At 39.7% G+C, this 19183-nt stretch overlaps 2 protein-coding genes across 2 annotated transcripts in view; one reads left to right on the forward strand and one right to left on the reverse strand.

The window, feature by feature from the left end:
- The window catches only part of LOC115223594 (cytochrome b-c1 complex subunit 7), a 34370-nt gene extending 21778 nt beyond the window's left edge, over window positions 1-12592 (reverse strand). The window contains exons 1-2 of the mRNA XM_036512655.1: window positions 12587-12592; window positions 2512-2518 (exon numbers count right to left, since the gene is read on the reverse strand). Of these exons, the coding sequence (XP_036368548.1) occupies window positions 2512-2517 (6 nt within the window). The 5' untranslated portion in view covers window position 2518; window positions 12587-12592. The remainder of the gene's footprint in view (window positions 1-2511; window positions 2519-12586) is intronic.
- Window positions 1-19183, forward strand: part of LOC115223598 (HCLS1-binding protein 3) — a 44794-nt gene that overhangs the window by 9890 nt on the left and 15721 nt on the right. The window contains exon 2 of the mRNA XM_029794250.2: window positions 15715-15877. Within this exon, the coding sequence (XP_029650110.1) occupies window positions 15715-15877 (163 nt within the window). The remainder of the gene's footprint in view (window positions 1-15714; window positions 15878-19183) is intronic.

Raw genomic sequence — 19183 nt, forward strand, 5'->3', positions numbered from 1 at the left:
TTGGCAGTTTTCAATGCCTGAGAAGACACATCAAGTTAAATAAAATTGTGGCCATCCATACATACAAGTCTTCTATACATCCATGCCTCTCACTCCTCTCAGCTGAGAGATCCTTGCCTTGTGGGTTCATGGGTGCTAGTACCACATAAAAGCATCTGTGCCGGTACCACATAAAGGCACCAATGTCTGTGCCACATAAAAGCACCTATGTTGGTGCCGGGTAAAAGCACCCATGTTGGTGCCACATAAAAGCACCTGTGTTGGTGCCATGTGATGGCACTCATGCTGAGGTGGTACAATAGTACCCATTCCAGTGCCGTGTACAAGCATCTGTACCAGTTTCGCATAAGAGCACGGTGCCGGTGCTATGTAAAAGCCTCTAGTATACTCTGTAAGGTGGTTGGCACCCAGCCATAAAAACCATGCCAAAACAGACTATCGGAACATGGGTAGTTATTCAGCTGACCAGCTCCTGTCAAACCATCCAACCCATACATGGAAAACAGATGTTAAATAATGATTATATATCATCATCATCATCATCATCGTTTAAATGTCCGTTTTCCGTGCTAGCACGGGTTGGATGGTTCAACTGGGGTCTGGGAAGCAAGAAGGCTGCACCAGGCCCAGTCTGATCAGGCAGTGTTTCTACAGCTTGATGCCCTTCCTAACGCCAACTACTCCGCGAGTGTAGTGGGTGCTTTTTACGTGCCACCGGCACAGGTGCCAGGGGAGTCTGGCATCGGCCACAATCGGTTGGTGCTTTTAACGTGCCACCGGCACGGAAGCCAGCCAAGGCGGCGCTGGCATCGGCCACGTTCAGATGGTGCTTTTTATGTGCCACTGGCACAGAAGCCAGTCGAGGCGGTGCTGGCATCGGCCACGTTCGGATGGTGCTTTTTATGTGCCACCGGCACAGAAATATATATATATATATATATAGGCGCAGGAGTGGCTGTGTGGTAAATAGCTTGCTAACCAACCACATGGTTCCGGGTTCAGTCCCACTGCGTGGCATCTTGGGCAAGTGTCTTCTGCTATAGCCCCGGGCCGACCAATGCCTTGTGAGTGGATTTGGTAGACGGAAACTGAAAGAAGCCTGTCGTATATATGTATATATATATATATGTGTGTGTGTGTGTGTGTCTGTGTTTGTCCCCCTAGCATTGCTTGACAACCGATGCTGGTGTGTTTACGTCCCTGTTACTTAGCGGTTCGGCAAAAGAGACCGATAGATAGGCTTACAAAGAATAAGTCCCGGGGTCGATTTGCTCGACTAAAAGGCGGTGCTCCAGCATGGCCGCAGTCAAATGACTGAAACAAGTAAAAGAGTAAAGAGTATATAAATATGAGAGAGAGAGAGATTCTCATGTTTTGAATTGTATTTTTCCGTTTGTATTGAAAGACCCTATACATGTACAGACATGGCTGTGTAATAAGATAATTGTTTCTCAACAACATGGTTCCAGGTTCACTCCCACTGGTTGGAACCTTGGGCAAATATCTTCTACGATGGCCCCAGGCCAACCAAAGCCTTGTGAGTGGATTTGGCAGATGAAAACTGAAAGGTGACCATTGTATGTGTGTATGTGTGCTTTTGTGTTTGTTCCCCACCAGTCTTGGTTTGTTTACATCCCTGTAACTTGGCCGTTCAGTAAAATAGACCACTAGAATTAGTACTGGGGCTGATTTGGTTGACTAAACTCTTCAAAGACAGAAGAAAGAAACTACATGATATACATACATACGTATAAATGCAAAGATGCATATATATATCACCGTGATCACTGTGACCGACCAAGCTATCAGATGTTGCTACACATCGCTGGTCACAATGCGCTTCGTATTGTTTTAGCCTTCAAATGACGCCACCCGGCTGGCTAAGCGAGCAGGCCAACAGAAGAAAGAGTGAGAGAAAATTGTGGCGAAAGAGTACAGCAGGGATCGCCACCACCCCCTGCCAGAGCCTCAGGGAGCTTTTAGGTGTTTTTGCTTTCTCAACACTCACAACGGCCGGTCTGGGAATCGAAACCACGATCCTACAACTGCGAGTCCACTGCCCTAACCACTGGGCCATTGCGCCTCCACACACACACACATATACAGGGTGTCCCAAAAAAATGTATACACATAGTGGTTCGGCAAAAGAGAACGATAGAATAAGTACTAGGCTTACAAAGAATAACAAATTTACAATTATTTAAGGTGTGTATACATTTTTTTGGGACACTCTGTATATATATATGCATGCATGTGTGTATACTGTTGAACATGCAGAACTCAGAATAACTAAATACAATGCAAAATGAAATGTCGTTAAATTTTCTACACAAACAATAACGGTTGGGGAGGGTGTGGTGTATATATTATCATTATGACCATCATCATCATCATTCTCATTATATATGTATAAAAATATGTGTGTATGGATTTAACATTTATTTTATTTTTTTTGCTAGTATAAAATATATATTTGATGTCGGTCCCTGACTAACCAATAAAACAATATACGCACATGCTTAAGGTATCAAGGGAAAGGAGAGAAAGATTACAGTATTTTTTAGTGACCCATTTTACCATGTCCCATATGAGAAATTACAACGGTATTTTTTTTTAATGAATAAAAAAATGTGCTCCAAATTTGCATTTTATCCTGTAGCTCTAAATGTATAATTGGATTATGTTATTTATTGCTATTACATGTTAAACAAATTAAATATATAAATAAATAAATATATAAATAAATAAATAGGCGCAGGAGTGGCTGTGTGGTAAGTAGCTTGCTAACCAGCCACATGGTTCCGGGTTCAGTCCCACTGCGTGGCACCTTGGGTAAGTGTCTTCTACTATAGCCTCAGGCCGACCAAAGCCTTGTGAGTGGATTTGATAGACAGAAACTGAAAGAAGCCCGTCGTATATATGTATATATATATATATATATATATATATATGCGTGTGTGTGTTTGTGTGTCTGTGTTTGTCCCCCTAGCATTGCTTGACAACCGATGCTGGTGTGTTTATGTCCCCCGTTACTTAGCGGTTCGGCAAAAGAGACCGATAGAATAAGTACTGGGCTTACAAAAGAATAAGTCCCGGGGTCGAGTTGCTCGATTAAAGGCGGTGCTCCAGCATGGCCGCAGTCAAATGACTGAAACAAGTAAAAGAGTAAAGAATAAAGAGTATAAAAAAAAAAAAACTGAAATGAACAAATCTCACATGCTTTGTAACCATGTGGTTTTGAGTTCAATTTAGTCCCACTGCAGGGCACCTTGGGCAAGTGTCTTCTATAATAGCTGCAAGCTGACCAATACTTTGTGAGGGAATTTGGTAGATGGAGAATGTGTGGAATATATATATGAGCATATGTGTGTGTGTATGTGTGTGTGTGTGTGTGTGCTCCCCTACTGCTTGACAACCAGTGTTGGTTTGTTTATGTTCCCATAACTTAGCAGTTTGGCAAAATAAACTAATAGAATAAGTATCAGAATTTTGAAGAAAAAAAAAAGCACGGGGGGGATCAATTTGTTGGATTAAACACTTCAGGGCATTGCCCCTACATGGTTGCAGTCCAATGACTGAAACAAGGAAAATATAAAAGATACAAGAAAATGGTAGTGTGCTCTGATTTAAAAGATGGTTTAGAAGAAAAGCGAGTTTTATTATATTCAGTACTTATGCTTTAATATTTTGTCATTTTAGATAATGTAAGTGTAAAGGTTATGATAAGCCTATCGGTTGACAAAGTGTTTCAAGGGTGGAGTCCAAGTGTTTAATATAATTATGTTAATAGTTATCACTTCTGAAAGATTAACATTCTTACATATAATATATACATACATACATGCATGCATGCATACATACTTATCATTTAAGTATATATGAGCAAGTTTAGATATGCAAGCATATGAATGAGAAGGCGTATAAATCTACACGTATACATAGCTGCATATATACTAAAATACCCTGTTGTCGATGTTGAGATTCCAATGAAGGAGCCTTGGATCTAGGTTAGAAACCAGCTCTTTCTCTGTTGGCAAGAAATCTTGAAATAAAACTGAATAATGACATACTAAGCCTGAAAGAGATGAGTCTCTGATAAAGGCTAGCATAACTTTAAGTTGTATGGAACTGAGTCAAATTGATTTAAATTACACACACACACACATACACACACACACACACACACACACACACACACACCACACACACACACACATACACACACACATATCTTTCATTCCTTTTTTTTTTACTTGCATCAGTCATTTGACCAGGGCCATGATGGAGCACTGCCTTTTAGTTGAGGAAATCGACCCCCGAACTTATTCTTTGTAAGCCTGAGACCTCTTTTGCTGAACTGCTAAGTTACGGGGACATAAACACACCAGCATCGGTTGTCAAGCAATAGTGGGGGGGGGGACAGACACAGGCACACACAAACACACACACACACTCACATATATACATGATGGGCTTCTTTCAGTTTCCATCTACCAGCATCGGTTGCCATGCGATGTTGTGGGGACAAACACAGACACACAAACACACACGCGCATATATATATATACATATATACGACGGGCTTCTTTCAGTTTCCGTCTACCAAATCCACTCACAAGGCTTTGGTTGGTCCGATGCTGTAGTAGAAGACACTTGCCCAAGGTACCACGCAGTGGGACTGAACCCAGAACCATGTGGTTGGGAAGCAAGCTTCTTATCACACAGTCACGCATGTATAACGTATGTGTATGTATGTAGATTAAAAGTTTCTGCTTTAGGATAATTATCCTTTATGTAATGTGCACGTGTGTGTGTGGGGGGGTACATGAGTGTGTGAGGGTGCACACACTATTTCTTTACCTATCATCTTTCACTCACAAGACACTTCTTGACAACATATCTCCTCATTACTGTGCAATGAAATTAAAACCAAAGCTTACATAGTTGTGTAGTAAACTTCTTTACCACACAGCCAGCCTACATTAGGAATCACTATCAGTGTACTTTTTCTCATGTGACATCACTAATGAAAAAAAACAAAAAAAACAATGTCAAATATGAAATGAATGTTATGACAGTGTCATTCTGGGGAGAATTATCCAAACAAAAGTTACTAATCCACTGAGAAATAATGCTTGGGAATGATATTGTTATTACCGTATAGCCCCTAGTTAGACCCTGGCTTGGGAGACATATGATCAAAAGATAAAACAGCTAGATCATTTTACCTTTGTTTTTTTTTTTGTTTTATTTTTAAGGCATGCATTCTCTGCCCCAGATTGTATTATTCACTGTTTTTTCTTTATTTAAAAATTTCAGGCGCATGAGTGGCCGTGTCGTAAGTAGCTTGCTTACCAACCACATAGTTCCGGGTTCAGTCCCACTGCATGGCACCTTGGGCAAGTGGCTTCTTCTATAGCCTCAGGCCGACCAAAGCCTTGTGAGTGGATTTGGTAGACGGAAACTGAAAAGAAGCCCGTCATATATATATGTATATGTATATATGTGTGTGTGTGTGTTTGTCTCCCCCAACATCGCTTGACAACCGATGCTGGTGTGTTTACGTCCCTGTAACTTAACAGTTCGGCAAAAGAGACCAATAGAATAAGTACTAGGCTTACAAAGAATAAGTCTTGGGGTCAATTTACTCGACTAAAGGCGGTACTCCAGCATGGCCGCAGCCAAATGACTGAAACAAGTAAAAGAGTAAAAAAAAGGGTGTGTAATTCAGTGATTCTCAACTGGGGTTCATATAAGATTTTGTTAAAAATTTATAGGCAATAAATTGGTTATACTTCTGAAATACACAAAAAAATTAGCAATTTTTTTTAATACAATTCCTAATAATATTTAATTATAAAAATATAATAGGATTTTTTAACCATTGAATGGTTATAAGGGTCCATCTGAATAAAATAGGGATCAAAGGGGTCCATAGGTAAAAACTGGTTGAGAAACACTGGCATAATCTGAGGAAGATTTGGCTACTATATCTAGCAGGTCATACAACCTTGTACACCCCATCCTCTGCAATGTAGGTTTTCTCTAGGGCAGCTATGGACCAAAAAATCATAATCTGGTATTTGTTTATCATTGTGATCACCGTGACCGACCAGGCTATCAGATGTTGCTACACATCACTGGTCACAATGTGCTTTGCATTGTTTTAGCCTTCAAATTATGCCACCCCACTGGCTAAGCGAGCAGGCCAACAGAAGAAAGAGTGAGAGAAAGTTGTGGCGGAAGAGTACAGCAGGGATCGCCACCAACCCCCGCTGGAGCCTCGTGGAGCTTTAGGTGTTTTCACTCAATATACACTCACAACGCCTGGCCTGAGAATCGAAACCACGATCCTATGACCATGAGTCTGCTGCCCTGACCACTGGGCCATTGCGCCTCCACTTTGTTTATATCTTTCATAAGTCAAAACAACTTAACAAAACTCACTACGGTTACTGTTGGTGGGTTAAAGAGTAGAGAAAGTAAAACAAATATCTGTGTAATTTATAAATAAATGTCATTTTCTTGGTACAGTCATGCACCTGACTAATTTGTTGTTTTGCTTTCTTTGAACCAATTTGAATTAATGAAAATAGGAGTTTGACTTTGTGTGGTTCAAGATGTCATTGAAAACAAAACATTCGTTGCAGATTGTAAATAGTATGAAATAGGCTGTGGAATGGTGGAATCATAAGAGCAGTGGACAAAATGCTCTTCTCTGTGTAGTCTTTAACCCTTTTGTTACCACGTTTCTGTTGGAATACATTGCCTTTGTTTCAGGTAATGTTGAGAATAATAAAAAAGTTTAGTAAAACAGCTTTGTTGTTATTAAACTGGGGTTGGAACATAAATTGACATGAAATTTAGATGAAAAGCTTTATTTGGATTGTTTCAACATTTTTGTTACCATTTATTGGTTGAAAAAAAAAAACACTGCCTTTCCTCTTTGTCTCATTTAACACCATGATAATGTTTTTTTTTTTTTTATCAAGCAACTAGGTTGCATTGTAATCATCTCAACTGAGACCAGCAATTAGCACATGACAATGGTTCAGAGTATATTTACATCAACTATTTTAACCAGTTTGCGGCAGTGATTCATTTGGTTGCCTTTGCACTGCAACGGTAATCGCACTGATTGAGATTAGCACTCACTGTGAGATAACATTCGGCACACATTTACATCAACCGCTTTAGTGCAAATACAGTTTATCTACCCAAACTATGTCCCTGTGCAGGATGGTTATGTGGTATTATTCTTTTAAGGCGGTGAGCTGGCAGAAACGTTAGCACGCCGGGCGAAATGCGTAGCCGTATTTCATCTGTTGTTACGTTGCGAGTTCAAATTCCGCCGAGGTCGACCTTACCTTTCATCCTTTCGGGGTCGATTAAATAAGTACCAGTTACGCACTGGGGTCGATGTAATCAACTTAATACCTATGTCTGTCCTTGTTTGTCCCCTCTGTGTTTAGCCCCTTGTGGGTAATAATGAAATAGGTATTATTCTTGAATAAGGTCACTGACCGCACAAGTCAGATCAACTTCATGTATTTACAATCACGTGAATTCAAAAATTAACTTTAGTGTGGTAGAGTTCAATACAGGTGTCACACACTGTGGCATATCACATTGTGAACAATAGTATGTAGTTTGCTTACATTTCTCTTTTGCTTTACATACTGTGCGTCTCTTTGAAGCATTTGTCTTCTTGGTTGTGGGGGGAAGCAGTTGTGGAAAATATCCATGTCCCTTACTGTGCGATGAGGAGAGAGTCCGGCCTGTGGATGTCCTTATGTTCTGTACTTTGGCAGGTCTGATGTTCTATCATTTCGTGGAACAATAGATTCCTGAATGTCAATCCATCCTCCACACCGCCAAGCATCTGCCAAACCAAATGTGAGTTCATGACACACATGTCAACAATATACAAGAAAATTTTTTTGTACTATTTCACAAATTTTCTCACCAATTTGTGTGTCATTGCCATCTGATCTGAGCAATTGACCCCACCTGTCTTTTCATTGTATAAAATAACCACACTCGGTTTCATTATGTCATTATCATCCACATCTTGTTTCCTAGTGTCCTTCGTTCTTGCAGAATGTAGTGTGGATATCATGCAGACATTTTTCTTGTCACACTACACTAAAGTGAGAATGCCACTATCGGTGCATTGATACATTCCTTCTTACTTTCAAAATTTTATCTTGTGTAGATTGGGTGGCATGTTTTTCCTGTGCGTCCTCACAGTCCCACAGGCATTAGTCCTCCTCACCTGCAGCTTCAGGAAGAGTTCTGGACTGGAAAACCAGTTATTCATATAAATATTGTAGCCTTTGTCAAACAAGTTTTTATTCAGCAACAACATGACATCAGTTGATGCTAGAGTAGATGCTGGAAGATCGAATCTGTCTTGATCAGTGTAGATTTTGTAATTCCACATGTACCCACAGGCTCTGTCAGTTGACTGGCATACATTATAAACCTTGATTCCAAAGCAGATACATTTGGTTTGGTTGTGTTGTTTGAATTGGAGCCTTTCCTTGAATTTCCACAAACTCTCATCTATAAATAATATCTTGTGTGGGGACATACACTGTTCCAGAATTTTCAGTCACTTTATCAATGATAGGCCTATTTTGTGCAGCCTGTCATCCTGGTTCTCACCTGAGCTGAAATGTAGATTTCAAAGAAGCACCAAAATTCAATCACCTGGCATTGTTTCTGGAAAGAAAGGTGTCGACGTGGCTGGACCCCATATTTTGGTGACTTTGATACAGTTGGATTGATATCGGTATGCTTAATTGATACTGAAGAATATCCCTTGATTATGGATAATGTTTACCTTTGTTTTTATTTCATTTTTGTTTTTTCTCTGAAAGTACAAATGGGATGTTTCATGTGAATTCACAAATATATAATATTTGCATAATATTGTACCTAGTTCTATTTCTATTTTTTTTGCTGGTTGTCATTATTTTTTACGGTTAATAGTTTGACCATAAAATGAACTTATTTCTTTTCAGTTAGGCAAGCCTGAAGTGAGCTGACCTAAGGTGATACATTTTGTGATACAATACAACCCTAGAAAGGTTTGAACTTATGTGATCAGTAGTCAAGCTACTTAGTCTCACTTGCATCAAGTCTCACAACACCGAGATGCAAAATCTCACAATCACTGGCTACTTAATTCTTGCAATCTATTTATATATATATAGTAAAATGACCCCCTTTGGTTATGAATGACCATGGGATTGCACCTAGAAAGTTTCCCTCCAAGGCACAAATCCAGTCAAGGTCGTTTATGGAAAACCAGCAACCATCCATGCTTATCAGTCTCCCCTTTCCACACCACTGAGAAGGCAAAGGCTGATACAGCTTGGCACCAGTGAAGTAGAGCAATGTGAAATAAAGTGTCTTGCTCAAGAACACAATACACAACCCAGTTCATGAATTGAACTCACTACCTCACGATTGTAAGCCTAACACTCTAACCACTGAACCTTGTGCATTCACAGCATGCAGTCATATATGTATATATATATATATATATAGGCTTGAAACGTTAAAGACTTTTTCACTTCCCGAGCGTTATACTAATACATCTGTTTGTTGTCTACACCACCTGTCTTCGTCTTGTGTTTTTTATGAATTCTCCCTATATATATGTGTGTGTGTGTGTGTGTGTGTATAATCGTCACCATCATCATTTTAATGTTCATTTTCCATGCTTGAATGAGGCAGGCGGAATTCATTGAAATAGGTTTTCCATGACCAGATGCTCTTTATGTTCCTATCCTTCACCTGTTTCTAGGTAAGGTAACATTATTTTCACAGAAATCAAAAACAAAGGAGATCACTTTTATGATGCTGATACACATTTGAGGTTATCACAACACCATGTCGAGACATTAACACACACACACCCATTGTTTGTTCCCTCTCAAGCCATACCTGGCTCATAAGAGCCGGTTTCCTGGTTTCTTGGTGTATAGGTTCCCTAACCTGGACGGGATGCCAGTCCGTCGCAGGTGAGCTGCAAGATGCAGGAGGAAGGAGTGAGAGAAAGTTGTGGCGAAAGAGTCAGCAAGAGTTTCGCCATTACCTTCTGCCGGAGCCGCGTGGAGCTTAGGCGTTTCGCTCATAAACACACACATCGCCTGGTCTGAGATTTGAACTCGCGATCCCTCGACCGCAAGTCTGCTGCTCTAACCACTAGGCCATGTGCCTCCACACACACACACACACACCCATCCATGTATACATCTATCCATACATCCATCCATACATACATACATACATATGGTGATTGTTTAGTTCCATGAAATCCACTCGTAAGGCTTTAGTCAGCCTGGAGCTATAGTAGAAGACACTCGACCAAGGTTCTGTGCTGTGAAACTGAATCCAAGACCATTTGGTCCGCAAGCAAGTTTCTCAACTAACTACTCAGTCATTCCTAATATGAAATAGCAAATATATAAAGTAGACCGCAAAGCAGAAAATAAAACCAAACGGTCGAGAGAAACCTTGGTTGTACTGGCCTGTGGGCAGTTAGAGACAGGATAATGGGTTTAGTAATATAACACTACAGGGTAACACAATCACGGTTGAACATAGTTCACCAGAGGAAATTCCTCATCAGTAAAGTTTAACTGTGATTATGTTGTCTTCTAGGAACTCTAACATCGCTGCGAAAAAAAAAAAAAAAAAAGGAAAAAGCTGGGGCTGTAATTAAATTGTTTCTGTTGAGTCAATTACTATGTTAATCATTTGTAATTGATATAAAAATGTTGTTTGTCCACTTGACATTGTTTTTCTTCTTTATCTACTGGAATTTACAAAAAAAAAAAAGAAAGAAAGATAAAGTAAAGAAAGGATGATTAAGGCTGGTATAGCTTTGATCATAGGTCTAATCTACTCAGGATAGTGAAGGCATTTGGCTTAATGGTTAAGGTGTTCGGCTCAAGATCATAGGGCCATGAGTAAGACACTTTATTTCATGTTGCTTCTGTCCATTCAGCTAGCAAAAATGATTTGCATCTGTAATTCAAAGGGCCAACCTTATCACATTCTGTGTCACTCTGCATCTCTTTGAGAACCATGTTAAGTGTATGGGCGTCTGTGAAGTACTCAGCCACTTGCATGTTAATGTCACGAGCAGGCTGTTCTGTTGCTTGGATCAAGTGCCAGTTTTTTTAATCTTCCTAGGTTCAGGCCTTGCCCAAGGTGCCATGCAGTGGGACTGAACCTGAAACCATGGAGTTGGGAAGCAAACCTCTTAACCACACAACTATATTTGCACCTAATTATTTATTAACTTTATAGTTTCTTTTAATTACAGTTAAAGTTTTTATAAATTAAAGTTATAGTTTCTATCACTTAACAATAACAATTGTATTAATGAAAATAATTAGTTCACTTTATTTAATTAAAGTTACTGGCTCTGTGCTCATTAATGTTTTAGTTTCTATTATTTCTCTCATGAATGTCATGAACTTTCTCCAACCAACATTGCCTTCTGTTTCTATTTTTATGATAACATTCATTGATCCTTGTTTAAATACTATCGTGTCCTATTTTACTCAAAACCCTGGCCTAGTTTGAAACAACTTTCTGTCCACACTTCATTCTGTACCATCTTCCTTCAGTGAACAGATGTTACCAAATGATAGTTTAGATAACTTATCAGTTTATGATCTGAGGTACCCATTAATGGGGGATCAATATCACTGACTTTTAACGGTATTTGTTTTTTATAATAATATATATTTCTTTACTACCCACAAGGGGCTAAACACAGAGGGGACAAACAAGGACAGATAAGCGGATTAAGTCGATTACATCGACCCCAGTGCGTAACTGGTACTTAATTTATCAACCCTGAAAGGATGAAAGGCAAAGTCGACCTCGGCGGAATTTGAACTCAGAACGTAACGGCAGACGAAATACGGCTATGCATTTCACCTGGCGTGCTAACGTTTCTACCAGCTCGCCGCCTTTAAAATAATATAATAATATAGCCAAAGCAGGAAGGGTAGCAGTCTACCTGGTTTTATCTACAGGTCCTCTATGACTGACGGTGAGGACGGTAAGAAGAAATCAGGATTGAGCTGCTTGCAACAGAGTGGGCTCCACTAAAGGCAACTGTAAACTTGGAGGCTACACTAAACTGAGCACTGGTAACCTGGTATCAATAAAGCTGTTCACATTTCAACTCATCACTCATATATAAATATTTTGTTTACTGACCCAATATCTGTTACAGGTATTAGGTTACTAGAGAAGATGAAATGTGAACAGAGATTCTCATTTCACATCTTAATTAAATATTCAAATGACTTGGGTTGCATTTTAGTCTTCCTCGTTATAATGATTGTGTTTTGTTGTTATTTAAGCCCAAATCAACTCTTATCAAAGAAATCTATGAGCAAAGGTATGTTAACCATAACATTCAGTGGCTGAATTACATTATTACATCCTGTATCTTTTTTCTTTCTTACGTCAATAGGGTATAAATTGCGAAAGAGTTGCTGATATTTCTAGCTAGTTCAGAGACCACGTAGAAGTTTCCTTCGTTTTTTTCCACTCTCCAATCCACTGTTGGCATTCTCACTAATACTCACCCTTTTGTATCTTGAGATTCTTTGGCATCTTGTCACCACCATCTTTGTCTTTTTTTCAGCTACTTTCATCCCCACAATGTGGGGTAGCCATGTATATCCTCTAATACGAGACACCTGTCATCATCATTGTTCGACCGTGGACCAGACAATGGAATTTACCATGCTACGCCAGACTTCACGGTCCATCATAGCATTACGGAGGTCCTGTTGCTGGATGCCTGTATCCCTGGAGATTACATCAGGGTAGGAGAGTGTGCGCCCTCTGGTGTTGCGAGTAGATGGCTTCCAGAGGAGAAGAGTAGAAGTTGCCTCGTTTTCAGCTCTACAACAATGTCCAGCAAACTGGACTCTCCTACCTTTCACAAGAGATGACACAGGTGGTAGTTTCCCATATATTTGCATTTTGGTTGGATGACGCTTCCACGAGAGATTTTGAGCTCTCATAAGGAGGCGAGTGTAGGTTCCATCCAACCGCCTCTCAAGCTTCTTTGATAACGTCCTCTGTACTTGTCTCTTTATTATACTTTAGCCTCTCAAACATCTGGTTTAAAGCCATCTCTCCCTCTCTCAACTACCCTCCTCCATCACTCAGTCACTCGTAACTAAGGGCTTTTTTCTGTCTCTTCTCTTGCAAGCTACTTTGCAACCTCATTAGTGCTGGTGGCATGAAACAAAAAAAGCACCCACTACCCACAGACAAGTGGGTGACATTAGGAAAGGCATCCGGCTGTAGAAACCATACCCCAGAGCTGACATTGAACTCAATACAGTCTTGCAGCTTGTCAGATCTTATCAAACCATCCAACCCATATGGATGGAAGCACTCTGTCAGTTCCGACGACGAGGGTTCCGGTTGTTCCGAATCAACGGAACAGCCTGCTTGTGAAATTAACGTGTAAGTGGCTGAGCACTCCACAGACACGTGTACCCTTAACGTAGTTCTCGGGGATATTCAGCATGAAACAGAGAGTGACAAGGCCGGCCCTTTGAAATACAGGTACAACAGAAACAGGAAGAAAGAGTGAGAGAAAGTTGTGGTGAAAGCGTACAGCAGGGATCATCACCATCCCCTGCCGAAGCCTCATGGGGCTTTAGGTGTTTTCGCTCAATAAACACTCACAACGCCCGGTCTGGGAATCGAAACCGCGATCCTACGACCACGAGTCCGCTGCCCTAACCACTGGGCCATTGTGCCTCCACCCAACCCATATCAGCATGGAGAAGGAGCATTAAAAGACGATGGTGCCATTGATGATAATGAAACAATTTGAAAGAGACATTCTATTGATTCACAAAGAATTGGTAACAAGTGGTTGTTGTAGATTGCTATTCTTTCTGTCTAATTCAATACTTGCCTTTGTTCTTTCTTGTGCTCTTGTTACTACCAAACTTCTGCAATTCTTGCCGCACATTCTTATTACCCATCGAAACAATGTCAAATTCATTACAAAATCAATAATGCTCAACAGTCTAGACAAAACTATTGAGTGTTCAATGATATAAGTAATATCCGCATATTGATTTTTTTTCTGGGTTTTTTTTTTTAACACCATACACATCTGCTACATATATTGGATTGTTAGATAAATGTTTGTTTGTCGTTTTTTTTTTTCTACTTGGCACTCCATTGTTGTATGTCTGAAAAGAGGTAAAATTAATTCAAATTTTGAAAAATGATAACAAAACTTGTAGATATTTGCTGATATTTCTAGCTAGTTCAGAGACCACGTAGAAGTTTCCTTTGTTTTCTCCACTCTCCAATCTACTGTTGGCATTCTCACTAATACTCACCTTTTGTATCTTGAGATTCTTTGGCATCTTGTCACCACCATCTCTGTCTTTTTTTCAGCTACTTCCATCCCCACAAAAAGTAAATAATAAATAAAATAAATAAATAGGCACAGGCATGGCTATGCTGTAAGAAGCTTGCTTCCCAACCACATGGTTCCGGGTTCAGTCCTACTGTGTGGAACCTTGGGCAAATGTCTTCTTAATATGATCTAGGACCGACCAAAGCCTCGTGAGTGGATTTGGTAGGCGGAAACTGAAAGAAGCCTTTCTTATTGTTCTTTACCACACAGCCACACCTGTGCTTATACAGCCACTCTTGTGCCTATATAGTCATTCTTGTGTCTATATAGCTGGATTCTTTATGTGAATCCATGTGTTGAAGCAAATTTTGTTGTTCCTGGGGAGACACAATATAACAATCATACATCACTGGTTTCAATGCATTTTGCATCAACGGTTATATTTAATACTTTTTTTTGCTGTATTGTGTATTCGTTATTTTTTGCATCTGTTATTGATTATTGATCTTATATAAAAATGAAACTGTAGCCTTTAATTTGCTGTTTTTCCATACACAAACCGAGAATATATCTTGCTGAACAGTTGTTATTTTAATGAGATATATTTTGTAATCACCTGAAGAGACACATCTACACCGTCAGATACTCCTAAACCAGTTGTTAAGTATCCCACCCATGAGAGATCGATGCTAGATGTGTCGAAATAATTGTAGTGATTAATAAACATTCTCATATCCTCCAGCTTCCTTATTAGTCAAATACCTAATGAACATTGTGAAAATGAATATGCTCTACCAGTAAGCTACCAAGTGTATACCATACAATTTATTATCTAATAATAATAATAATAATAATAATAATAATAATAATAATGATTATATATATATATATATATATATATATATATTTATTTGGTAGACGCCATGATATATATATTTGAGACGCCATGATAGATCGTTAGCCACTACACACATTTTTTTCTCTCCTTGTTTTTTCTGTGTACCTTTCTGTAGAAGAGCATACGCTCGAAACGTAAAAGACTTTTTCTATTCCTGAGCGCTATACTAATACATCTGTTTGTTTTGTACACCACCTGTCTTCTTTTGTTTATTTTCATAAACTTTCCCTTTATATACATATATATATATATATATATATATATATATATATATATGTATGTATATATATATATATATGTATATATTTTTTCTTTTAAGTATTTTATTTAAAAATTTTACTTTTGTATCTATTAATTTTTCATGTATAAATATATCTTTTAGGCAACTGAAAAATCCAGAAACAGGAATTGATGTCTCTGTACCAACATATGAGGAAATTCCAGGATTACTAACTAAATCAGTGGAATACCAAGTTACTGTGGTAACAAATTTGGCAATATTCAAATCTCCAAAGCATAAAGAATCTGACATTGTTCAGTTTGTGGTAAGTTAATAAAACAGACCAAATTATCAACATAATCGATACAAATTGCACTGCTACAGCCTTCACAAAACAATTTAAATTAGAAATTAACCTGTTCAATTTCCAAGGCGGTGCTCCAGCATGGCCACAGTCAAATGATTGAAACGAGAGCATAAAGACATGAGATTTATGTCCATGCCCCTGCACACAATCTGTCTCTGACAAACCTTCTCCCTATAACCCATCTCCCTAACACCTCCCTCATCCCCCCTACTCGTGTTCACCACCTGCTGTATTTCCCTCCCCTCTGACTCTTACTCTCCTGTCACACCTTGGTGGACCTAACTGCACACAATGTGTCCCTGATGAATCTCTTCCCTGCTACATATCGTCCTAACACCCCTTCTCTCTATTTGTGTCCATTCACTACATTCCCTCCTCTACACATTACTCTCTCATTTCACATCAACATCGACTTACCCCCCCCCACACACCTTATCCAATCTTTGGTTTCTCCTTCCCTTATATGCCCTTCCTTATAACTTGAGTATAGTACCCAACCATCACATCTTCACTATCTTTCTTCCACTCTGTTTCTTTTCTCTCTCTTTCTCCTACCAAGGTAGCCATCATCATCATCATCATCGTTTAACGTCCGTTCTCCGCGCTAGCATGGGTTGGACAGTTCGACCGGGGTCTGGGAAGCCAGGAGGCTGCACCAGGCTCCAGTCTGATTTGGCAGTGTTTCTACAGCTGGATGCCCTTCCTAACGCCAACCACTTTGTGAGTGTAGTGGGTGCTTTTTACATACCACCAGCACAGGTGCCAGGGAAGTCTGGCAGCGGCCATGATCGGTTGGTGCTTTTAACGTGCCACCAGCATGGAAGCCAGTCAAGGTGGCGCTGGCATCGGCCACGTTCGGATGGTGCTTTTTACGTGCCACCGGCACAGAAGCCACTTCCCTCAATACAACACCTCCCCACCACATTCAGTCAAGGGGTCTTGTCTTGTAAGTTATTTGGTGACCTCATAAGAAGCACCCAGTGCGCTCTGCAAAGTGGCTGGTATAAGGAAGGGCATCCAACTGCAGAAACCTTGTCTAAGCAGACAGTAGAACCTGTTGCAGTCTTCTGACTTGCTGGCTCCTGTCAAACTGTCCAACCCATGCAAGCATGGAAAATGGACATTAAATAATAATAATGATGACGATGATGATGACGATCTTATATATATATATATATATATATATATATATATATGTGATGATGATGATTTTATATATATATAAAAAGAGTGGTTGGTAAGTAGCTTGCTTACCAACCACATGGTTCCGGGTTCAGTCCCACTGCGTGGCACCTTGGGCAAGTGTCTTCTGCTATAACCTCGGGCCAACCAATGCCTTGTGAGTGGATTTGGTAGATGGAAACTGAAAGAAGCCTGTCGTATATATGTGTATATATATATATGTATGTATGTGTGTGTATATGTTTGTGTGTCTGTGTTTGTCCCCCTAGCATTGCTTGACAACCGATGCTGGTGAGTTTATGTCCCCGTCGCTTAGCGGTTCGGCAAAAGAGACCGATAGAATAAGTACTGGGCTTACAAAGAATAAGTCCCGGGGTCGATTTGCTCGACTAAAGGTGGTGCTCCAGCATGGCCACAGTCATATGACTGAAATAGGTTCTACTGTCTGCTTAGACAAGGTTCCTGCAGTTGGATGCCCTTCCTTATACCAACCACTTTGCAGAGTGCGCTGGGTTCTTCTTATGAGGTCACCAAATAACTTACAAGGCAAGACCCCTTGACTGAATGTGGTGGGGAGGGGTAGTATTGAGGGAAGTGGCACGTAAAAAGCACCATCCGAACGTGACCGATGCCAGCGCTGCCTTGACTGGCTTAATATATATGCATGCATACCAACATATATACATACTCACACACAAACATTCATATACATATGTTTGCATGCATACATATGTATATGAATGTTTGTGTGTGAGTATGTATATGTTGGTATGCATGCATATATATGTATATATATATATATGTATGTATGAGAGTATGTAAGTGTTTGTATGTAAGTGTGCAGGTATGTATATATAATATATACGGCTGTGTGTGTGTGTGTGTGTGTGTGTGCACCAAAATAAAAGCAATTAAATAATGGGAACATATACTTGCTGTGTTGTCCTGGCTTAAATGTCATTAAAAGGAAGTATATTCAATCATATATATTCATATATATATGTACATGTCACACCAATGCATACATCATCATTATTCTAGCTTTGTGTCTCCAAGCTAGAATGAGTTTTGGTGGGTATGCTCCCACTAGCTGTAATCCTTCATCACCTGGTACATGCAGCGAAACCACCACCACCACCATAACTGCCAATATTTGTTGTGTATGTCATTTATTTTAGCATAGTTTTTATGACCCTGATGTTCTTCTTATCATCAGCCACTTGGCTGCATAGTCTGGGTCAATTTTATGGTACTGCTAGCACTAGAGAGGTTATCTGCAACAGCTTTAATGATTGAAAAGAATTTGTGTGTTTGTGTGTCTGCCTGTATAAACATACATTCCCTCTCTCATATATATATATATAAGCGCAGGAGTGGCTGTGTGGTAAGTAGCTTGCTAACCAACCACATGGTTCAGGGTTCAGTCCCACTGCGTGGCATCTTGGGCAAGTGTCTTCTGCTATAGCCTCGGGCCGACCAGAACCTTGTGTGTGGATTTGGTAGACGGAAACTGAAAGAATCCTGTCGTATATATGTATATATATATATGTATGTATGAGAGTATGTAAGTGTTTGTATGTAAGTGTGCAGGTATGTATATATAATATATACGGCTGTGTGTGTGTGTGTGTGTGTGTGTGCCACCAAAATAAAAGCAATTAAATAATGGGAACATATACTTGCTGTGTTGTCCTGGCTTAAATGTCATTAAAAGGAAGTATATTCAATCATATATATTCATATATATATGTACATGTCACACCAATGCATACATCATCATTATTCTAGCTTTGTGTCTCCAAGCTAGAATGAGTTTTGGTGGGTATGCTCCCACTAGCTGTAATCCTTCATCACCTGGTACATGCAGCGAAACCACCACCACCACCATAACTGCCAATATTTGTTGTGTATGTCATTTATTTTAGCATAGTTTTTATGACCCTGATGTTCTTCTTATCATCAGCCACTTGGCTGCATAGTCTGGGTCAATTTTATGGTACTGCTAGCACTAGAGAGGTTATCTGCAACAGCTTTAATGATTGAAAAGAATTTGTGTGTTGTGTGTCTGCCTGTATAAACATA

The sequence above is a fragment of the Octopus sinensis genome, linkage group LG23, assembly GCF_006345805.1.
Source record: "Octopus sinensis linkage group LG23, ASM634580v1, whole genome shotgun sequence".
NCBI lineage: Eukaryota > Metazoa > Mollusca > Cephalopoda > Octopoda > Octopodidae > Octopus > Octopus sinensis.